The sequence below is a fragment of the Cyrtonyx montezumae genome, unplaced genomic scaffold (assembly GCF_038088225.1).
Source record: "Cyrtonyx montezumae isolate F1298 unplaced genomic scaffold, pur_monq_1.0 scaffold_8, whole genome shotgun sequence".
In the NCBI taxonomy this organism is placed as follows: Eukaryota; Metazoa; Chordata; class Aves; order Galliformes; family Odontophoridae; genus Cyrtonyx; species Cyrtonyx montezumae.
In genome coordinates this window covers 40023550-40045248 of record NW_027072089.1, presented here as the reverse complement: position 1 = coordinate 40045248, position 21699 = coordinate 40023550, and the positions used below count along the sequence as shown (strand labels likewise).

Genomic DNA, 21699 nt, shown 5'->3' with positions numbered 1-21699 from the left:
CATTCAACAGAAAAGGAAGAAATCTGACGATGCAAAGTGATAGCTACAAATAACGACCTTTTTTCTTATGCAGTTTGCCATCTGAAAAAGAATAGTAACCAAAATTAGAATTTACTTTCTGATGGGTGCTTACTGGCGTTAACTTCTAGGGAGACTGAAATTTTCCAGCCATCCATGTTAGTCCACCAGCTGGGCTGTCTGACGAGATGCTGCCCATGTCTGTGCCATAAAAATGGTTGTATGTTATAGTACAGTCTTAATATCGATTTCCACCAGTCTTTAATAGAAAATCAGATACCATCAGTCTTGCACAGTCATATCACACAAGGCCTGATGGCTCCAGGCAGAGAATGAGGATACTGAAACTTGGCAGGCATTTTCAAAAGCTATTTTGAGCAATCATTTCCAAGATGTTTTGTGTAAAAAGTATTTGCTTTTGGGTTATCTCACTAACAAACTACCTTGTTTGTTATTGAAAGAGAGGGAAGAACCTCCTTTCTCATAAACCAAATAAGACTTTTTCTTGCTATCATTCCTTATGACTACTTTTGTTAGAAATACTACGTAGTTTTCTTCCTAGCTCTTTTCAGGAAAGAAGTGATAGCACTAACTGCTAAATCCTATTACTGTGGACATTCAGTAAATTTATGTCCTTTTGAAAAAAAATGAAATGTTTTTTTTGCCAGGCTTTGGGCATTCTAAGAGAGTATGTAAGTTGCAAAGTGATTTCAGGACTTCCAATCTCTAACCCTGAAGGCATGTGTGCCTAATTGGAAAACATACAAATAATCCCAGTGATTTTATAGATTATTATTTTGTTTACAGGATTAGACATTTAAAGGCTTGTTTGCATTTTTAATGTTTGGAGTTTCGAGATTTTCATTTTTGAAATGCAGAAGGTATCCCAGGGATGGGGTTGGAGTCTCTTAAAATTACAAATGAGGACGGGAAAGGTATATCCTTAGTGATTCACCTGTTTTATAGTACTCTAAAGTGCTCCGTGTCTTGAAAAACAAGCTCAGTGGTAATATTGGCAAGATTTGTTGTCTAGTATGTAAGGGAAATGCAGGTTGTTCTTAACGGCTTAGTCATTGGAAACTAAGGAGCAAAAGCACTTTGTTATTTTTTTTCACGTATTTTCAGCAAATGCTTAGTACTTTCCCAATATTATTGCACCAGGCCTGTTCATCTTCTCAGTTAGACCCTCTGCAGATAACACAGAACTGAAAAATAGTGTCAGATAAGTACCATGTAGTCCTCCAGTTCAGACTTTCTTCCTGTCAAAAAATCGACATGTGTAGGCTAATACGGATGTCAGTTAGTGCTGCTGGACAACAATAAGATACTGCTGTGTAAAACATCATTACTTTTTAGCATTTTTCTTTCCAGCTGCACTGAACAGTAATTCCCTTGCTCCGACCCTTCTAAGAGACAGCAAGTGACTCTCAAGTCATTGATCTCATTCAAATTACTGTGTTTTTCTTTCCTTCCTTTAGATTCAACTTTCAAAAATTGGACCACCTTTTATCATCAAGAGCCAACCTGTTTCGAAACCAGAACCTCGAGTTTCCCCAAGTACATCAGTCAGCAGTGGAAGAAACACTGGGGCTAGAACTCTAGCAGATATCAAAGCAAGAGCTCAGCAAGCAAGAGCCCAAAGAGAAGCAGCAGCTGCGGCAGCTGTGGCAGCAGCTGCAAGCATTGTCTCTGGAGCAATGGGGACTCCATGCGAAGGTGGGAAGACAAGAACGCTGGCACACATCAAGGAACAAACGAAGGCCAAGCTATTTGCAAAGCATCAAGCCAGAGCTCATTTACTCCAGACTAATAAAGAATCAAAGTCACAGTTCAACTCAAAGGAAAGTACCTCATCTCTAGAAATATCGGCTTCTACTGATACAAAGATTGAAGGTTCTACCGGTGTCATTATAGTTAATCCTAACTGCAGGTCCCCTAGCAACAAATCTGCTCATCACCGTGAGACTACTACTTTATTACAGCAGTCACTTAACACAGCTACATTACCAGAAACTGCTACTGAGATACCTGTGCACAGTTCCGATGAGAATACACCTATGCCACAGTTGTGTGAGAAAATTATTTCATCTACCTCTACTGAAAGTAACAGTGTGCCAGTGCTTTATAATAAAAGTTCAGTCTCTGTGTCTGTTTGCAGCACTGCTATGTCCGGAGCAATTAAAGAACTTTCTTTTGCAAGTTCTGTTGATAAATCCTCTGTTTTAATGTCTGTTGACAGTGTGAACACAGCAGTTTCAGCTTGTAATATAAAAGTGCTGAAATCCATCCAAGGGGCTGATACTCCATGCATAGCCGTTGGACCAAAATGTATTGATAACAGTAATATACCGGTCTCCATAGACAGTACGGTCTTATCAAATGCTGTCGATGACAAAAGGTTGCCGACACCAAGTAGCAATGCAAATAATGCAGTCTCCAGTCATTATGCCACTGTGCCAGCTTCATCCATTGCAAATAACTTGCCAAATCATCTCTCTGGTAGTTCTGTACTGATTCCCCCAGTGGGGACTACCAACAGATTTTCTTCTGATAAGATAGCCATAACAGGGTGTAATGAGCATAGCACTGTCTCCATCCACACTACCGTCAGGTCAGCTTTAAGTTGCAGTGAGGCTGTTGGAGTAGCAGATTCTGTCTCGAGGCCGCCCATTTCAATGTTTACTGGTAACATGGTGACAATAAGCTCCTATGATAATGCTACTAAATTAAATGCTGATCTCTTAGACAAAAGCTCTGGAGCACGAAACCGAATGGATCTCTCGGGTAAATCTCAGCCAGTGAGCTATACACAAACTGCCATGAATAGATCCATACCTTGCAAAGTCATTGTTGACCACACTACAAATCTGAATTCCAATCTGTCACTTTCTTCTTCAATTGAAAATGCAGAGAACAGCACTGACCTGCAGAGCAGACCTGCACGGACAGAAGCTGCCTTACAAAGTATAGCCTGTCCTCAGGTGTCTGTAATCAGCAGGCCTGAAGTAGTCTCTAACGAAAGCCTTGAGCACAGTTCCAGCTTTATCACCATTACAGCAAAGCAAGACAGCAAGAACTTGCAGGCAGGTTGTTCAAGTCTTCGAGAAGTGCCTCTTGCTCCCCAGGATAAATCAATTGAGGTGGTTACTCCCAGCCAAGGTTTTGCCGAGCAGTTAAGAGGTCCTTCGGCATTTAAAAATGAAGCAGATGCTGCCTGTGTCAGTCAATATAGCACTAACAATAGAATTTGTTGGCATGATGAAGAGGCAATGAGCACAGACCAGCCGGTGGTCAGCCATCTTAACGCCAGTAAGCATAAGGAATATGCAGAACAAAGCTGCTTAAAAAGTGTCAAAACTGAACCTTCCAGTTACACGCAAATGTCAGAGCTGCAGTCCAGGAGTCTTTTGACGAGCCTTGCTGTTCCTGTTAAATCTGAAACTAATGAGTCTGACAAGTGCTTCAGGATGGACACGGAGGATTTCACAGGCCCTGAAATGGCGGCCCAACCCACAGAAATAGCCTCGAGCGCACCGCCAACGCAGGCTGCCAAGGCACCCATTGCGGATTCCATGGACGACTCCCTGTCCCTGACAACAGAAACCCTCAAAAGAGTTACGAGTGCTGGGGGCTCAAGCTGTCGCCTCTCGTCAGTAGAGGCCAACAATCCTTTAGTGACACAATTACTGCAAGGCAATCTGCCTCTAGAGAAAGTGCTGCCGCAGCCCAGATCAGGAGCCAAACTAGAAATTAACAGGCTTCCCTTGCCTTTGCAAACTACCTCAGTATGTAAAACAGCAGTGTCCGAAAGAAATATTGTTGAGCATCCTTCCAGTTCTCCTAACCCAGATGGTAAAGGATTTACAGCAGGCAGCATAGCCCCGCTTCAAATCAGAAAGCGTGAAAACCATCCAAAAAAGCGGATGGCCAGGACTGTAGGGGAACACGCTCAAATTAAATGCGAGCCTGGGAAGGTGTCAATGGACACTGATGCTAAAGTGACTCCTTGTGTAATTAGTTCCAGTATGAACCAGCTAGGGCACGGGCAGCCATTTAAACAAGAGTGGCTGAACAAACACACAGTTCAGAGCCGCATCGCTCACAGCCCAGAGATCAAGCAGCAGAAGAGGCCATTGCCTTCGTGCAGTTTCCAGCAGAGCTTATTTCACATTGATAAAAACGGCAGCTTTCATGCAGAAGCTAGTACCTCACATAGACAGCATTTTTACCAAATGTCCATGGCGGCGAGAGGCCCAATTCCCACGGCAGCTTTGTTGCAAGCTACTTCAAAAGGCCCACCTGGCTGCAACGCGTTTGCTTTTAGCAGACACCTGGAACAGAAGGGATTGGGAGACGGGAATATTTCTACAGCAGCTCACCAGCTGAGGCTAGGAAGTGTGTTTTCCCCCAATATTCAGATTAAGGAAAGTGATGACATTGCCAGTGCCTCTCAGACGCTCCACAGTAAAACCTTAGTGCATCCTCCCCCTCCGCCCCCACCCCTGCCCCCGCTTCCCCCTCCTCACCCAAATGCAGATGTCCCCTCTGATCAAAAACAACCGACAGTTACTATGGAAACCACAAAAAGACTTAGTTGGCCTCAGCCAGCAAGCATCTGTAGCAATATAAAATCTGAACCTGTTTCTTTTGAGGAAGGTTTAAGCAGCAGCTGCGAACTGGGCATGAAACAAGCTTCCTATGATCAGAATGAAGTGAAAGAACAGTTAAAAGCATTTGCATTAAAGAATGCAGATTTCTCTTCCTATTTACTCTCTGAGCCACAGAAGCCTTTTACCCAACTCGCTGCTCCGAAAATACAGACACAGCACCCGCAGCCACAGCAGCAGCAGCAGCAGCAGCAGCAGCAGCTCTGTGGAAGTTATCCAACAATACACTTCGGTAGCACAAGCTTCAAAAGGGCAGCATCTGCAATTGAGAAATCGATTGGAATGTTAGGAAGTGGCTCAAATGCTGCCACGGGCCTGTCTAACCAGAACGCGCAGATGCCGGTTCAGAAATTTGCTGACAGTAGCAATGCCGATGAACTGGAACTGAAATGCTCTTGCAGGCTGAAAGCCATGATCGTGTGCAAAGGCTGCGGCGCCTTCTGTCATGATGACTGCATAGGGCCTTCCAAACTGTGTGTAGCTTGCCTGGTTGTACGGTAGAGGCTGGGTCAAAGATGCAGTATCCCTTGTCATCGCAGGAGAACAGGGCAAAGGGAGGGATTGGAACTGTTGAGGCCATTAACGGTTTGCAATTAGTTGGCTGTTTATTTTTGTTATTATATTTTTATCCCTTGTGGTGCTTTCAGAATTTAGTTATTCTGGTCTGAGTGCCATTCCCAGGAAAGAAGAGGAAACCTCTAGGACTAGTTTTTAAAAAACTGACAGCTTTGCCACCAAAGCTTCTATGAGCACTCATGCCGTGTTAAAAAATTGAAGGCATTATTGCATGGTATTCCTCGCTTCTATTTATTTGCACAAAGTGCAGCACGTTTTCCCCCACCTTCTGATCGTTGATAGAAGCTACAGGTTAAAGATCAGTGGAAAAATAACTCTACAGGAGGTGGAGTACTATGCAGAACAAATAGCACACTGGATGCCGACTGCCCATCTCAAAGCAGGGCAGAGGGAGGGTGTGGGCATCGGCCATGGTAGCTTCTCAATTACTTTGCAGACTTTCTGCTAATTGAATTGTTTTCTTAAAATGACTTCTCACTGTTGAGGGCTAAAATATAGTCACCTCACTTAGCAAAAAAAGGAGGAATTTAGATCATTAGAGGAGTTTCCTCATGTGCCTGCTGGGAATTATGGAACTGAAATCTTGCTCATCATCTCTTCGCCTTGATTCCTTGAGAAAGACTCATATCTGTGATGAGACAAGTACTGGAATCATGTTGCCTTCAGTAGAGTCTCAAGAAAATAACTTCTCTGCTGAGGATTAGAAGTCTCTTTTTCTGTTTCCTACTCAAATATTCTTTATTTGTATTTGTCTATCTAATCTGTCCAGTTGGTTCGTCAGCCCCTAATATATATATATATATAGGGTCAGACATATGTAATAGGTTCTGGGTGGTTTAGCCTTTCTGTGGCCTAAAATTGATGCATTCTAATGGTGAATTAATAAGGAAAGATTCTAATTGTGTATTGATTGAATACTAGGTTATCAGTTATTTTTCCTCTTATGTGAGTTAGTCAAAATAACGTCTGAATTTTGTCGTTTAAAATCATTCTTAAGCACTACCTTTTTTTTCTTCTTAAAGGAATTTAGACCTCTTACTCTACATTTTAGGAATTTGAAAGCGAAAAGGCATTTTTAAAAGGGATACTGCATCTTTAAAATGATCTTCAGTATTTATCCAGTACTGTATTTAAATTTAGGACTATAGTTGCATTCCAGATGTGTTAGCCACCATCACAACAGAGAAGAAAAACAATAATGTGGGGGCCCTGTACACCTAAAAGGAAAATATTATAAAGGGATAAGGCACGCGCAGTTGGTGGGAAGATGAAAATACCTTGGGTTTTTTTTTACTCCCACTTCAAGAACACAAAATGTAGAGTGCAAATCATCCATCTGCCAATACGTGATTGGGTCTGCCCAAATGTGAGCATCAGAGAGAAATGTTATTTTTACCATTACAGTAGAACCTCATTAATCCAGAGCCCTTCCAATCTGCAGAAGAAAACTGGTTTTCTTTTTGCAGTTCTCAGAGTAATAAGAGTTCTCTATGTAATAAGAGTGTACCAGTTGTAATACTGTTTAGATCTCAGTATTGCTTAAGCATATAATGCTGTGGTTACTGTGGCATTCTGAAATATTAATGTGAACGAATTTAGGAAATTAATAAATTTTAAACATGATCTTTGTTTGCATACTTACTGTAAGTAAGTAAGCAGTAACTGGTCTCCCTGGCGTTGGTATTAGTGAGGTCCTACTGAATGGAGGAACCACATTTATTTTCTTGTGGGACCATTTTCACAAACAGTATAAATGCCGTTTATTGTCTTAACATTGAGCTGGAATATCTACGATGTACATTCCTGTCATAGGAAGCTCTATGGTGCACCTTGATGTTCTCTTTTATTGTAATTAGCAACATATCAATATTATTTTTGACACTGTGTGATACAAAGGCCATTTATAATTACACTAACAGATTTGTTGCTGATACAATAATATTTTTTTTCTATACAAAAGTGCTCCTTAATATGAAATGAGAGATACGAAATGGCTTCTCAGCACTTTCAGGTCTTCTGGTTAGAAAATATGCCAGCCAAGCAAAAACCTAAAAGTAACCACATGAAAATTTGGTATGCCAGCTGCAGGAAAAATAGTGACTGGAAAATACTTATGGTTAAACATGAGTGTAGTCAGTTAATGCATACCAAATTCATATTTGAGGAGCCTTTGTATTGGAATTGTATTGCATTGTATTTATACTTGGTATAGGTAGGATGCTTCTGTTTAAAATGAAGAGAGCGACCAGTCTTTGACTTCTTATAACCTGTGTTTATATAAGCCTGCTGGGAATCCTTATTTCTAGCTCAGGTTTTCCTGTCCACAGCACATAAGTCAATATTTGTTTGTACTTGCATCTTGGAATACTTCTTGTATTGACTGACATCATACAGAAATAAATCCTGGCCACAAAAAAAATGTTACTTTTGTTCAAAAGATAAGAGTGTGACTAATGTGTTAGGTAACTCATGTCAGAGACATTTTTGTATCAGGATTGCAACTTGCATGTGTGAGGTCATGATAAAATGTTTTTTGAAGTGGCATTAGACTAAATGGTGCTATGTTATATTACTCCACTGACCAAACTCTTCCATACTGCAGTTCCATTTGTTTCATTCATGAGTCACTGAAGTTGCACCAGGAATAAATCTGACCAATTAGTTAACAACAGTTGTGAAGTGTTGTTACAGAAAATAGTTTTAGGTTATTGAAATATTCAAAGGCAACTGCAGTGATATGGGAACCAGACTGAACTTAAGTAGGACTGAAAATCTTGCTTGGATTCTCATCTCACACAGATGCTCGGGGAAGAGTGACTTATGGTCCTAAAGCAGAACACAATCACCTTTAGTAGTTAATTTTGAATGACTCCTTTTCTTTTGGTTAATTGCAAGGCTTCATGCCCAGTGTCATTCTGTTTTCTAATGACCGTGCTGTTTGCACCATTGGGTGTTAATAGTTCATGCACTGAAAAGTGGTGAAAGAATTGCTTAAGAACACACTGCTCTGTGTTTGCATGTACATATATGTTCCAGTGTCCAGCACATATAATTTACTTCTTTTTTTTTTTTTTTTTTTTTTAATCTCCAAAGTTGTTCCCCACTCCTACCCCTGAAGCAGCACTTTTGGGTGAAAGGGAGAAACACTCCTTTTTTCTTTCCTCCCTCTTTGTTTTTGTTAATTGCATACCTGTGAATTATGCAGATAACATTAGGGCATTTGCAGTGTGTGTGTTTGTGTGTTCCCGTTCTGGACTAGTTTTCCAAGCAGAAATTCCCTTTGAAATAATGTAAAAAAAGTCAAAATGACAAAAAAAAAAAAAAAGTGAACTGGATGCTCCCTGTTTGCATTTTATTTACCTGCTGAGGTCTAGTACATGAAATGATGTTTAAAAGGCAAAAATCAAGGTTGAGCCATAAAGCAAAAGGTGTATTCTCTGTACTACAGACTTTCTTCTTGAGGGCGGTGCATGTTGTCAGGGTAAGCTACAGAACGTGCAGATGGTTTTTCAGGGCCCTGCAATTCCTTGCCCAGTTTTTGAGCTGGTGCATATGGTGCTTTATAATGCAATTTCTGAAGTAAAATTACCTTATGCTGCACCCCCTTCCCCCTATGAACACACGCACAATTTCAGAATAGTTATTGTAGCCTCTGGTTGAGCAGTTTCTCCAAGGTGTGGTGAAGTACCAGGACAAGCACGAGCTGAGAAATGCCACCGAAAGGGACCATTGTATGCGACACACGTGAGGAGCCCTGCTCTGAGCACTGAATGACTTCCCCAGCCTCCTGGCACAGAGCAGCCAGGCGTCCTCTGGGGTCTGCAGAACATTCGGTGGCCGTGTCACAGACCCGTGTAGCTAAGTGTTTCTGAGTGTATGAAATCCTGTTGTCTTCGGTCATCATGCTTTGTCACTGTAAAACCAATAACAACAAAAATCATTTTTTTAGTCTAATTTAAGGAGCTGCTTCTTTTATAGCACATAATATTTCGCTTTGTACTATATTTGATAGTTAAAGAATAATTTAGTCCGTAGGATAACTTTGTTGTATTTGTACTGTTCATGAATGTTACAAGAAAAGTGCTTTACTTTGTTGCCATAACTCTCTTGTACTGCTGTAAAATATTTTTTCTGCTTTATGGAAACTTAACACAATCCATATTTTCAGTACAGGGTTTTTTGTGTGTTATGTTTTTTGGGGTTTTTTTGTCAGTATTCTGAATGTTTACATCTGTTTGACATTAGCCATTCTATGCCTTCATAGGGCAGTATTACTCCTGCAGTATAACAGCAATGTGAAAATCACTCATAGTCCACATGCATGAGAAGTACAGATTTATTGGGGAGATCCCTCCCGTGCGTATTTTTTCTATCCACATTCAGTGATGTAAATACACTCCTTTAGTCCTCTACCAAAGAAAATATTATTCCCACAGGACAAGGTCGGAAAATGGTTCTCTGAATCTTCCGAAGGGGGTGTAGTTGATTTCAGCAGGATTGCTACAGTTCAATACTGTTATGCTTCGCTGTGTTACCCAATCCAACCCAACCTGACTGGGAGAAACAAGCATTTTGGCAGGTTTTTTTTTTTGTTTGTTTCAAGACAGTGTTTTCTTTAGAATTCAGGGATCGTGCTTTCTTTAATGGTGCTGGTTTTTTTGTTTTGTATTTTTTTTTAAGAAAACATTTTGTTGCCTCCAAAAGTGACCGCTCACAAAACCATAAATTAAATAAAATAATTTGTCTTCGTAACTTCTCTCTTATCCCTTTTCCCCTTTTCTGTCCCTTGAAAATAGCAACTTGAGCTTCAATATTAAACTATTCTGGAAAAAAAATAAAGAGATAAAATAATGTTTGCCATTTGTTTATTTATTTTCTGTTGAGTGCGGTATGCAGGAGATCCTGCTTGTGCACATCCATTGTACGTACATACAGGTCAGTGAGAGAAACATGAGGGAAACCAGTCCTTAGGAAAACGTCTGTAAGTGACAGTGATGTAAGAATCAGTCTGAACAGCATCCAGTGTGACTCTAGCATTACCATCATATATTAGTAAAATAAACTAGGTGTTGTGTATTAAGTTGTAAGTCAAACAGCTCATGGATGAAAGTAATTATACTGCCCTGGAGAGTTAATGCCTGGTGTTTCCCCTCCCTCTGCAGCCCCATGCACTCTGCATCCAGATGTGCACCTCTGTCATTGCTCATCCACACAGCAGGAGAAATCTGTAGTTCCTGAAAGGGAACCAGCCCAAATTGTACCACTCAAAGCAGTTATCCTTTGAAGTCTGGCGCTTCATTCTCTAGGGGAAAATTGCATATGTATCAGTATGTAGTGTATATAACCCTAACCCTTCATATATATATATATATAGTTTGGGCTGGTCCCCTCACAGGCATTACAGACCTTTAACTATATACATATATACATATAGGGTTAGGTTTATATACACTTAGATAAATGTGTATATATTTTTCAACATTTTAACCCACAAAAACAGGCTTGAGTACACTTGGTTCAGGTGAAAGTGTTAGATTTATAGGTGATAAATAGCAGTTTCCTATGTCTGCGTGGAAATGAAAGAATTCTGGTAGCGAATGTTGATCTTACTAGTAGGAATCAGCATCCTCTTCTGACAAAATTTGTACCCTCTGGAGTTCCAAATCATTTCATTGTTGTTTTTTTGTTGTTGTTGTTGTTTTTAATATCCAATGCCCACATGGCTAGCTCTGACTGCCATACAGATAATTCAACTCCTTTAACTCTGCTTAGATATTTGCCTTTGTGTCAAGCTGTGCGAAGTTGGGGACTAGCTCTGCTTCTGACAGTGACAGCTTTCCAAGCTAATTTCTTTCTACACTTTTTCATCTGAGCAAGTTGAATACAAATCAACTTCTCAAGTCCACTACAGTTCTTTTGTTCTTTTCCTTCTTTTTACTTGTTAAAATCTGTCAGGTATTTATGAACATTTTCTTTAACCCTAAAACACCTGTATTTGGGTTTTCTGTGGTGTTTGCTGAGGACCTGATGAATAACAGCAGGTTGAGCCCTGTGGCTCCTCTGCAGTACAGGTGCTCGGTTCTCCTGTGGTTGGCCCAGCCGGACCGCGTCAGTTCAGCCAGCAGATGGCATCAGGAGAAAGCTCGCTGATAGCTCTTAAGAAAAGATAAAAATAATATAAGGTATCTTTTCCGGTTTTCCTGTTCCTCAGGAATACGGCCATGAATACATAGGTTTTCTGTCTCTTTCTTCATTGTGGAGCTGTAGCTGTAGTGCAAACAGGCCCTCCGTCCCTGTCCCACCCCTGGGACTTCTCTCAGCAGAAGCGATGCCCTGAAGCTCACATCAGACTTTGCTGCGTGTGGCAGCTTTGGCACCTGCTTTTGCAAGCTCTGTCCAAGTTTTGCAGCTTGTAGAAGCAAAGTACTGATACAGTGGAAGTAATTCTTCCCCAGGCCAGAGCCAGGGCAGTTTATTTTCCCACTCTTTGCTTTGCCACTCACAGATGAAGAGAGACAGCCAGGCACTGTGGGCATCACGGCACATCACGAACAGCTGGAAAGTTTTTATCACTGCTGGGTGTACAGAGGGGGTGTTGCTATCAGACCTGTCCCTTGTGAGATCACAGCTCGTGGCTGAACATCACCAAAGGTGTTTGAGACAGCTTTAAACCACAAGGGAGCTGGTTGGAGTCATGGGCAGTGGGAAGCACTGACACCTGTGTGTGGAGATAGGGCGTGTTATTAATATGGCTGATTTTAAGGAAACTGAACAAGATGAAGAAATCAAGCAACACTTGCTAAACTAATTTAGGCACCCGGTACTCTCCAAACATATAGCAGGCACTGATGAGAGGAGTTTGTTGCATCTCAGTCAAATGACAGCCATTGAGCTTTTAACAGGGAAATTTCATGCTGCTGAGAGGTGTCTGCTGGTTCACTAATAGTGATGAAATCAGGAGATGTTTCACATATCCGTGGGGAAAAATACCTGGAACATACTTTTGGGAAACTAGTGGCACCGTGGATAAATGTTGATGTACAAGTCACCTTTTCCAATGCCTGTGTTGTTAGTCGTGGGCTCTCGAAGCTTAGGTTAGCCTTCATAGTTCTTATTACTGTGTCTCTTCTAGTGCCTCTGAGCATCCTGTGTATGTACCAGTGGCAGAGAGGACAGTTTGGGGAACCAACACAGGACAAAAACCATGTTTGAAAACAAGCTGAATTGACTGGATAACTTACTTAAAATGAAATCTTGCTGGTTTGAGTAAAGAAACATCCACCTTTATGTGAAGGGGATATTTTATCAAGCAAATATTTGGCTTTGCTGTGAACAGATATTTACTTCTGAGTCTTTCAGAGTGGCTCAGATTCACCATGCAAATCACTTTTCATGCCTCTTTCTAATGAACTCTCAGCCCAGTGTCCATCATGCAGAATCTTTGCAACATATGGGTTCCTTTCTGGCTTTTCAAGGAACAGATCTGGTGGATGGTGAAGAGAGCTGTATATATCATCCTCCTGTTCACTTGTGCATAGTGCAGAGTCCTTGAGGAATAGAATAAAGTTAAAAATTACCAGCAAGAATGCAATAATTCTAATACATGTTCCTTGCCTTCCTTTAGGTTGCTGAATCAGCCCAAGCTTCCTGTTTCTTGAAGCAGCAGGTCCAAATAAAGTCTTCAGAGCAGCCAGAACAGCCAACCAAGATAGTCTGCTGCTGAGAATAAGTGCGGGTAAGGAGGCAGTCAGCATACAGCTAGTGAAAGAAGTTTAGTGATGCTTTTGGAAGTGATCCTCCCTGTTGTTTTAACATTTCAACATCTGTGCAGGATTGTGAATATTAAGGACATCTTTTGTAGCTTAAAGTTGAGAGAGAAATTTACATATTTAAGGAAAAGCAGATGCGCAGCCAGCTGATATTATGAAACCTGACATTATAAAATTCGACAGCTAAGTTCTTAATAATGGCTGATGGAATTTTATAGAGTTTCTGGTTAGAAAATCAAGAAGTTACTGCATGCTCAGTGTTTTCAAAATAAGTATCTTTGTTTTAGTTTCCTAAACCAGGAATCTCAGGGCCCCACTTGAGTTCGTTTCCAAAAGTCCCTAGCACTTCTGGATAAGTCAGATTTATGATCTTTGTTGTGTAAGACAGTTCAAAAAATAATCTAGAAATACATTCACTGTCACATATTCTTCCTGTTTAGTATTTTGTGTTACCTAGAACACAGTAAAACCTGGGGGGGAGGGGGAGGGGAGAATATATGAATTTGCCTTTTATATCCCTTTAAAATTAAATAAAAGGGCAATAAAGATAACCCCGTGATTCAAGGGACTTTATCGAGTATTACTGTGCTTGAGATACAGACCTTCCCCATTCTGCATCCTCTAAATTTTCGGAGAAGTAATATAAAGATCTTTATGAAGTGTGCAGGTGATGGTAAAGAAGACTGATCTATACAGCAGTGCCAGTGGTACTTGAATATTTAATATGAAGGATTTATAGAGACTTAGGTGGAAAATAAAATGACCCTTTGGAGGAATGGTGAGAGAGAGTTGTGTGAGGCATCAGCCACAACGGGCTGTTCTCTCAGACATCCAATGATTGGTGACATGGTGAAAAAGCTGATCATGTCTAAAATCTACCAAAGGAGAGTAATGCATTGGGAACTGGGACATGAAGAATACTTGAATAAGGATCAAATATTTGTGTGTTTCTGATGCTAAAAAAGAAGGCTGATTTTATTTGTGTATTACAGAATCACAAGAGCATGGTTGCCAGAAATCTGAAGGCCAGCTTGTCCCTTCTGTCCTACAACAAGCTGAAATGGTTGCTGGCTGTGTTGTCCCCAGCTCACTCCTAAGGGCCTTGGTCACAGAGACAGTTTGTTCCAGTGCTTCATTGTTCTTACAATTAGAAAGCTTATCCTAATGTTTAACCCAAATCTTCCTCGCTGCAGTTTAAGTACCTTCAGCCTTATCTGTGCTTCAAAGACACTGAAAATAACTTTTTCCTTTACATTTTGCAGCTGTCAATTAGATAGTTAGGCTGTTAATTTGCCTCTTTTAGTTTTCCATTGTTTAAGCTAAACAATCCTAATATTCAGCCTTTCTTTATAGGTCATGTTTTCCAACCTTTTATCTTTTTCATTCATCTTCTGTGGACTCTCTCCAGTTATTTCAAATCCTCTTTGCTGTTCAGTTCCCAAGAGTGAATACCTTATCACAGCCAAAGCTGAGCAGAGTGGTAGGAGCATTTTGCATGCTAAAATGTAGGCTAAAATTATGTTCACTGTCCCAGATCAGTGTGCATGGTTTGTCCACAGCCTGGTTGAGAGAGACCCGGGTTGGTCCCAATAACCCCTGCATCCTTCCCAGTAAAGCTGCTTCTACTTACATTTTCCCCACCATATATTTGAACAACCGACTATTTTTAAGTGTAAAATGTTTATCACCCCTCTGTACTGTCCAAAGCTTCTTAAATCATAACTTGAACTTATACAAATCATCTTAAAGTTTAATCTTATCCAGCAAAAAGCTACCTGGGTACGTATTGTCTGCAAAGGCAGAAGGAGCATAGTATGATAGGATAATTCATGTTGGAAGGGAAGTCAGGAGGTCATGACGTCCATCCTCCTGCTGGGAACTTGCTGCCCTATCATCCATCATATTAAGAAAAATGCTGGAAGGAACTGGAGCCACACCAAAACTAACTCCAGTGTAGTTGCCATTAGGACTTCGTGAGGGTGATTTTCCACCCATTTTTGATTAAGTAACAGCCTTGTCTGGACCAGATTACTTATGAAGATGATCTGGAAGTAGTGCTAAAAGCTTTACTGAAATTGACATGTGACATCTGCTGCTTCTCAGTCTGCAGCCCTGTTCTTTGTCATGGAAGGAAGCTGACCTGGTTTGACATGGGTTATTGAATTCATATTTACTGCTGCAATTCTTATCTTTGGGTGTGCTTATTAATTATTAATGGTAATTTTTACTAGCATTTCTCCAGAGAATGAAATCAAGCTGATTATGCTGATTCCCTCCACTCTTGCATTTCTCTCTTTTGAAATCTAGGTGGTTATGATTTCCCTTCCCAGTCTTCTACACACTGTGTTCAGTTTTGGGCCCCTCACTACAAGAAGGACATTGAGGCCCTGGAGCGTGTTCAGAGAAGGGCAACAAAACTGGTGAGGGGCCTGGAGCACAAGTCTTATGAGGAGCGGCTGAGGGAGCTGGGATTGTTTAGTCTGGAGAAGAGGAGGCTCAGAGGAGACCTTATTGCACTCTACCACTTCCTGAAGGGGGGTTGTGGTGAGGAGGGGGTAGGCCTCTTCTCCCTGATAAGTAATGACAGGACGAGAGGGAATGGCCACAAGTTGCGCCAGGGAAGATTTAGATTAGACCTGAGGAAGCATTTCTTTTCTGAAAGAGTGGTCAGGCACTGGAATGGCCTGCCTAGGGAGGTGGTTGAGGCACCATCCCTAGCGCTGTTCAAGAAGCGTTTAGATGAGGTGCTAAAGGACTTAATTTAGTAGTTGGGTAGAGATAGTGATAGGAGGATGGTTGGACTAGATGATCTTATAGGTCCTTTCCAACCTTATGAACTTATGAACTTATGAACTTATGAACATTTTTGTGAGTTCTGGATGATGACTCCTCATAGACCTGTGCCCATATACCTCCAAATGCCTCTGATGAAATCCATTATGCCCACCTCTTTCTAAAATATACAGCCCAGACAGATATTCTCTAACCCTTCTGAAAGCTGATTTACTACCTTTTTGTGCTATCTCAACGTCCCTCTTGATGCTTGTTTATTTCAAGACTGACTTATTTTTTATTCTTAAAATATTTTGCTGATTGAATCAAACTTAGCGCTTGACCTTTCTGATTTCACTCTGACATGTTTGTACCATGAGTTTCCAGTTTCTGTTTGCTGCCTTTCCTTGAGGAAAGTAGTATTCATGATGGGGAAGCTTTATTAAAAGTTGTTCTGTCTGTCCTTACCCCTTCTCTGTAAAATCAAATTGCTTCTTCAAAATTTTGGTCAAACTGGAAAAGAAACACAAGAAAACTCTCTGGACAACCTCAGTCCATAAAGACATTTTAAAATAAATAATAAAATACCCATCAATCATTATTAAGAAGTACTAAAAATTCACAAATCAAATTCATTTCAAGATCTTCGAGAACAACAATATGCAGTAGGTGAACTATGGCATTAAGGTTGCAAGGACATATTACAAAGAAAACAGTACTTTGACACAGTGTATGTTTTCATCAACCTACCGCCCATCTGGAAAATAAAAACCAAGAAGTCTTTATTGGTTATCAGGGAACAAACCGAAAAACTAACTATAAAGTAAAACTATAAAGTAAAACTGAGCATAATGTCTGCACAGTGTAAAAAATGGAGAAACAAGTGGAGTAAATAAATTTTACAGACTGTTCAAAAATGTGCATTCAAAACAACTTCCTCACCTTTGATTCCTTGCTATATATTTTGCAGAATTTAATACTCTTTACTTGATTTGCTGTGGCAATAAAGCTTGTAGGTATTTGCCTCAGTGTTTGAAAGTGTCAAAGTGTACCTGCGGACAACTGTAGGATTTTAGATCAATTTTATGTGCATTTTATTTGTTTAAAGAGCGATGTCCCTCATCTAGGAGCAACAGGTTATCCCCTTTTATGTTAATATATCATTTCAGGCCACTTCATATAAAAGCATTGCAAGTCTGTGTATTGGTCATTTGGGACATGCAATGTTCAAAACAATATTCAAAGAAAAAAAAAAAGAAATAGGACTGAATGGAGATAGCTACATTTTGATTTTTTTGCTTAGAGTATACAGGGACTCATCTGGAACTGAAATGGATATGCAGAAGGATCCCAGACTTGAACATCCCTCCAAAGTGCAGCAAAACAAATGCTGCGGTTGCTAATACCAGGCCAGTGCTGAAATGCTGCCTCTCATTTTGCCAAGAAGCAGCTGTTGTAGAAAACAAATTCTCTGTTGTTCTGCAAAGCAAAACAGGTTAGAACTTTGGCAAATGCACATCTGCAGAGGAAACAAATACGAATCACACCTTTAGAAAAGTGAACTGTGTCTGTTTGTGCCACAGAAACAAAACAAACAAAATCCCTTCTGCTGGTTGGTACACGATGTTATTATTAGAAACATGGGTTTCAGAGATGTAGATTTTCTCACACTGAAGATCAGTAGCACTGAGAAGTAGGTTCATTATGCTAAATTATAGGGTTTTGTTAATGCTGTATTTGATTTTACATTACAGCCTTTTCTTATATTATTTAGTTGTCTGCTAGCTTATGCCTACAAAGTGATTAGCATACAGTATTTTCATCCTCCCACTAAAAATTGCATTAATTCACAGCATTCACACTGAAGTAACAGGAAATGCACCTCTGATACACAGCACAAGGGCCCATAAACTGTAGCAAAGTACATGGGTGCTACTATTTGCTATTATTCTGTAATTACATATGCATTTGGTATGTTGTATGGATAAGTTACATCCTAGTTACAGAGCATATCTACAAGACAAAGTCCTCTTTTTCTGCTCTAAAACATTATCCCAGTAGATAGGCAGACCTTGCCCAATATGTCTTGATATACAGCAAGCCACACTGGCTTCTATCTAAGCTAGAAAATTAACTGTGTGTGGGAATGCATGTGAGCTCTGAGGCTAACTGGAACAGGACAGCACATGTCTCATAGCTCCAAAACTGGGTGCCTGTATGAGTGCTGCCAGGGAATTAGGCTTGGACTGTTCTGACTGGAGAACCATCCTTGGGAATTTCCTGAAATGGTGCTTCTTGGCATGGGCCATAACCTCTGCGGAGGATACTGCAATATTTTAATAGTAGACATGACCATGTGTAAGTGCTGGCAAAGGTCCTGGGTGATTCTTGCTCTATTTAATTCCTTCTCATTGCTATGGGAGAGGCATCTGGACTCAAGGAAGTAATTTTAATGGAGGTGCAAAAATGCAAAGCAATCTTTTATTTTGTTAACCACCTGTTTTTCTCTAGTCCACATTCATCATCTAACTGGGTCTTCTCAAATTTACCAAGACACTTGGAATTAAGATTTCAGGACAGAAATAACTTCTCAAAATCAGAAGTAATTCTTATGGAATTCTGACCTTGTCAAGTATTATCTGAAGGCTGAGAGGTGTTTTCTTAGATTATTAGATTTTCTGCTTTTCTTTCTGTGATATTCATTATCTAGACATACTTAAAATAGCTAGTTTAATAGGAAATAAAAGTGGATAAATTATTCTGGGAGGAAAATGCTAGTTCTTCACTTTTTCTTTGAAATATTTGTCTGACTACATTTTCCCATTATTTAACTTTAATTGCATATTGCACTTTGAACATAATTAACCCTGCACTTTTTTTATTCTTTCTGAGAATCACACTGTACTCTCTAAAATATAACTTGACTGTCATGAGTATCTCGGTTTCACCACTGTTTGTGTACCTACAATGTAGAAGAAAGAGTGTTTGTTTTTTTTCTCCATGAACATTGAATATCAGTGTGTCAGTTAACTATATATTGGTCCAAGGTATAATTTGCAAGCACAAAAACTCAGTTAAGAATGTACTATTCTTCCGTGTATAATCATCAAATGTAATAGACTGAATTTAACAAATTAGTGTCTGTTTAGTTGGCAATAGGCAGTCTTGTTTAGATTTAAGCTGGAATTTAGAGGTTGTACTGTGTCTTTCTTTGCCTTTTGTGCTTCTGCTGCTTAAACCCACTGAGTCTGGTTCCTGTAACTAATGAATAGCTGTGAAAACTTGGTGAGAAATTACCGCATAATTGTAGAATTATTTAAAAAATAGAAAACGTGAAAATAAAAGACTCTGAAAGTTCATGGTATCTGAATATTGAAATAGAAAGTGGCAAAATAAGTGACTTGTACACACATAGCTTACGCTATCTGATGATGGTGTAACAAAATCTAGTGGTTGGAAGCTAAATTGAAAAAATTTGAATTGTATTTTTAACAGTGTCAGGAAATTGATAATGATGAAGAGCTCCTGAAGTGTCAGGAATTGTGGTGGATTCTCCATCACTGTGAATTAGTCGCATTTGACAGTTCACTAGATCTTTTTTATTTCAGCTGTACAATTGTAATGGGAAAAGCAGCCTTGACTGAGGTATCTTTTCATTCATTCATTATACTGCCAATTTACACCTTCTTCCAATTCAGGTATTGGTGGGAAAGGAATATAAATAAGAAAATCAACACTTAAGTAGCCAACTTTCCTTCCTCTTTCCTTATAGCCAAAATCTCCAATCTCCTCATCTTCATCTAAAATTATCTTCATTCCTTTGGATTTACAATCAGGTAGCCCCTCTCTTATTCATTCTGTGGCTCAATAGGGAGCTAAGGAGATTGAATTCCTGTTCCTAATGGTCTCTATGGTTAATTTCTATTTCTCCATTCTAATTGCTCTTTTTAATTCTTGAACCAATGAGGTTTGCTCATGGCTGCAGTCCCTCAGGTGTGCCAATGAGTCACTGCCATGCCCCAGCAATGTCTCCTTCCCTATGGCTCCTCCATGCACCTCACTCAGAACACTTTCCCACGTCTCCTGCTTATTCTGGCTGCTCTTATTTCTCACATGTATTTTAACAGAGGCATTATGTCGTCCTTCAATATTGAAGTTTTGGTGGGCAATGAGATGCTTAAATCTTTTCCAGTTTAAGTGCAGGGTGGACCCAAGTGCCCAGGGCACCTCATTGCCTTCTCCCATGGAGGATACTGTACAGCCCTCAGCTCCCCACTTGCTGTGGATTATGCTCAGTTCAAAGAATAAAGTCCTGTTTGGAAACATTTGTCTCTTAGGATTCTAGGAGACATTAATGACAAGCAAGCAATCCAACTACCATAAATAAATACATACATACATACACACATGCATAAATAAAATAAAAAATGCTTATTTTCTCTGAAAGTAACATTTCCATTGACTTCAAACATTCCCTATCTGGCCTGATTTCAATAATGTGCTAATTCAGAAACTCTTCCCCCAGCCTTTAAATATTCACTGATAAAGGCACCCACTTAAAACAAATTCCCTTTTCTGTATTATAGTTATGCCAATATGTAACCATAAACACATGTATTTAAATAGAATATTTTTATCAGAAAAGCAGTTGACTTTCTGAATACCTAACTGTAAATCACAAATGACATATTCTAAGGTTTTGAAATAAACTCTTTTTGGAAGCTTGAGTGCAATCAACACTCTCACTGAGTATCATAGAATCACAGAATCATTAAGATTGGAAAAGACCACTAAGATCCCCTAGTCCAACCATCATCCCCACTATGTCCACTAACCATGGCCTTCAGTGTCACATCTCCAATTTTATTGAACACCTCCAGGGACAGTGACTCCACCACCTCCCTGGGCAGCCTGTTCCAATGCCTCCACACTCTTTTAGAGAATAAATTTTTCCTAATATCCAACTTGAATCATTAGGTAATGAGTACCATTAGGTGTCGAGATTTGTCCTTGAAACATAACCTTCTGTCAAGTAATAACTAACAGAACTACAGGAACATTCTAGACTGGAGAAAAGAATCCAGTCAGTGACATTTGTTACCGATTGTGTGGGAACATGATAGATGATTTAATTTAAGAGTGCAAATTCAATTTCTGACCCACATGTCACTACACAGAAGGTTTATGTAATTATCATTAGTGTGTTGTTATTTATCCATGTGTAGATCCTACTGACTTTTTATTATTCACTGCTAATGTTATCATTAAAAATGCATGCCAATTAACATAAATTTAAACGGAGACAAAAAAAAATCTGATTCTACTTTAAATTTCAATTATTTCTTTAATTTATTTTTCTTTCTTTTCTGCAGTTGAAAAATAACTAAATAGATAATGGATTAAAAAAAAAAAAAAAAACAGAAATAAACCTGTAAATGGTACCAGTAACTGTGTTACCTCTAAGTAAAGGCAACAGCTCCTCAATTTGCCCTGGGCAAATTGTGTGCTGTCACCACTCAGTGGTCAGCCAGTTCTTTCTTTCTTTTTTCTTTTGTGAAAAACAAACCCCAGCACAGATGGCCTATCTCGTTGCAGCATTGCAGTTTAAGGCCCATCATGAATCACTTTAGTAGGTAAAAGAACATCTGTCAGTTTTGTTACGTTGGTTTTATTGAAACCAGGAAATTACTAAAATGTTAGTAGGTATTAATGTCTGTTTGGCACTTGATTGCAGTACTCAGTAATACAAGATGGCAAATTCGGATCCGTTTACTAAAACGTCTAGGTACATCTGTTTTTTCTACGTCACTTAACCAAGACTTTGTGACCACAATTTTACGAATCTGTTTCTTAAGACAGGCGAAAGCCTCAACATTTCTTAGATCAACTTTTCAGAA

At 39.7% G+C, this 21699-nt stretch overlaps 1 protein-coding gene across 2 annotated transcripts in view; it reads left to right on the top strand.

Annotated features, from left to right (window-relative positions):
* The window catches only part of ASXL3 (ASXL transcriptional regulator 3), a 121366-nt gene extending 116119 nt beyond the window's left edge, over positions 1–5247 (top strand). For both annotated transcript variants that reach the window (XM_065753434.1, XM_065753433.1), the window contains one exon: positions 1497–5247. In XM_065753434.1, the coding sequence (XP_065609506.1) occupies positions 1497–5186 (3690 nt within the window). In that variant the 3' untranslated portion in view covers positions 5187–5247. The remainder of the gene's footprint in view (positions 1–1496) is intronic.
* Positions 5248–21699: the final 16452 nt, after the last annotated feature.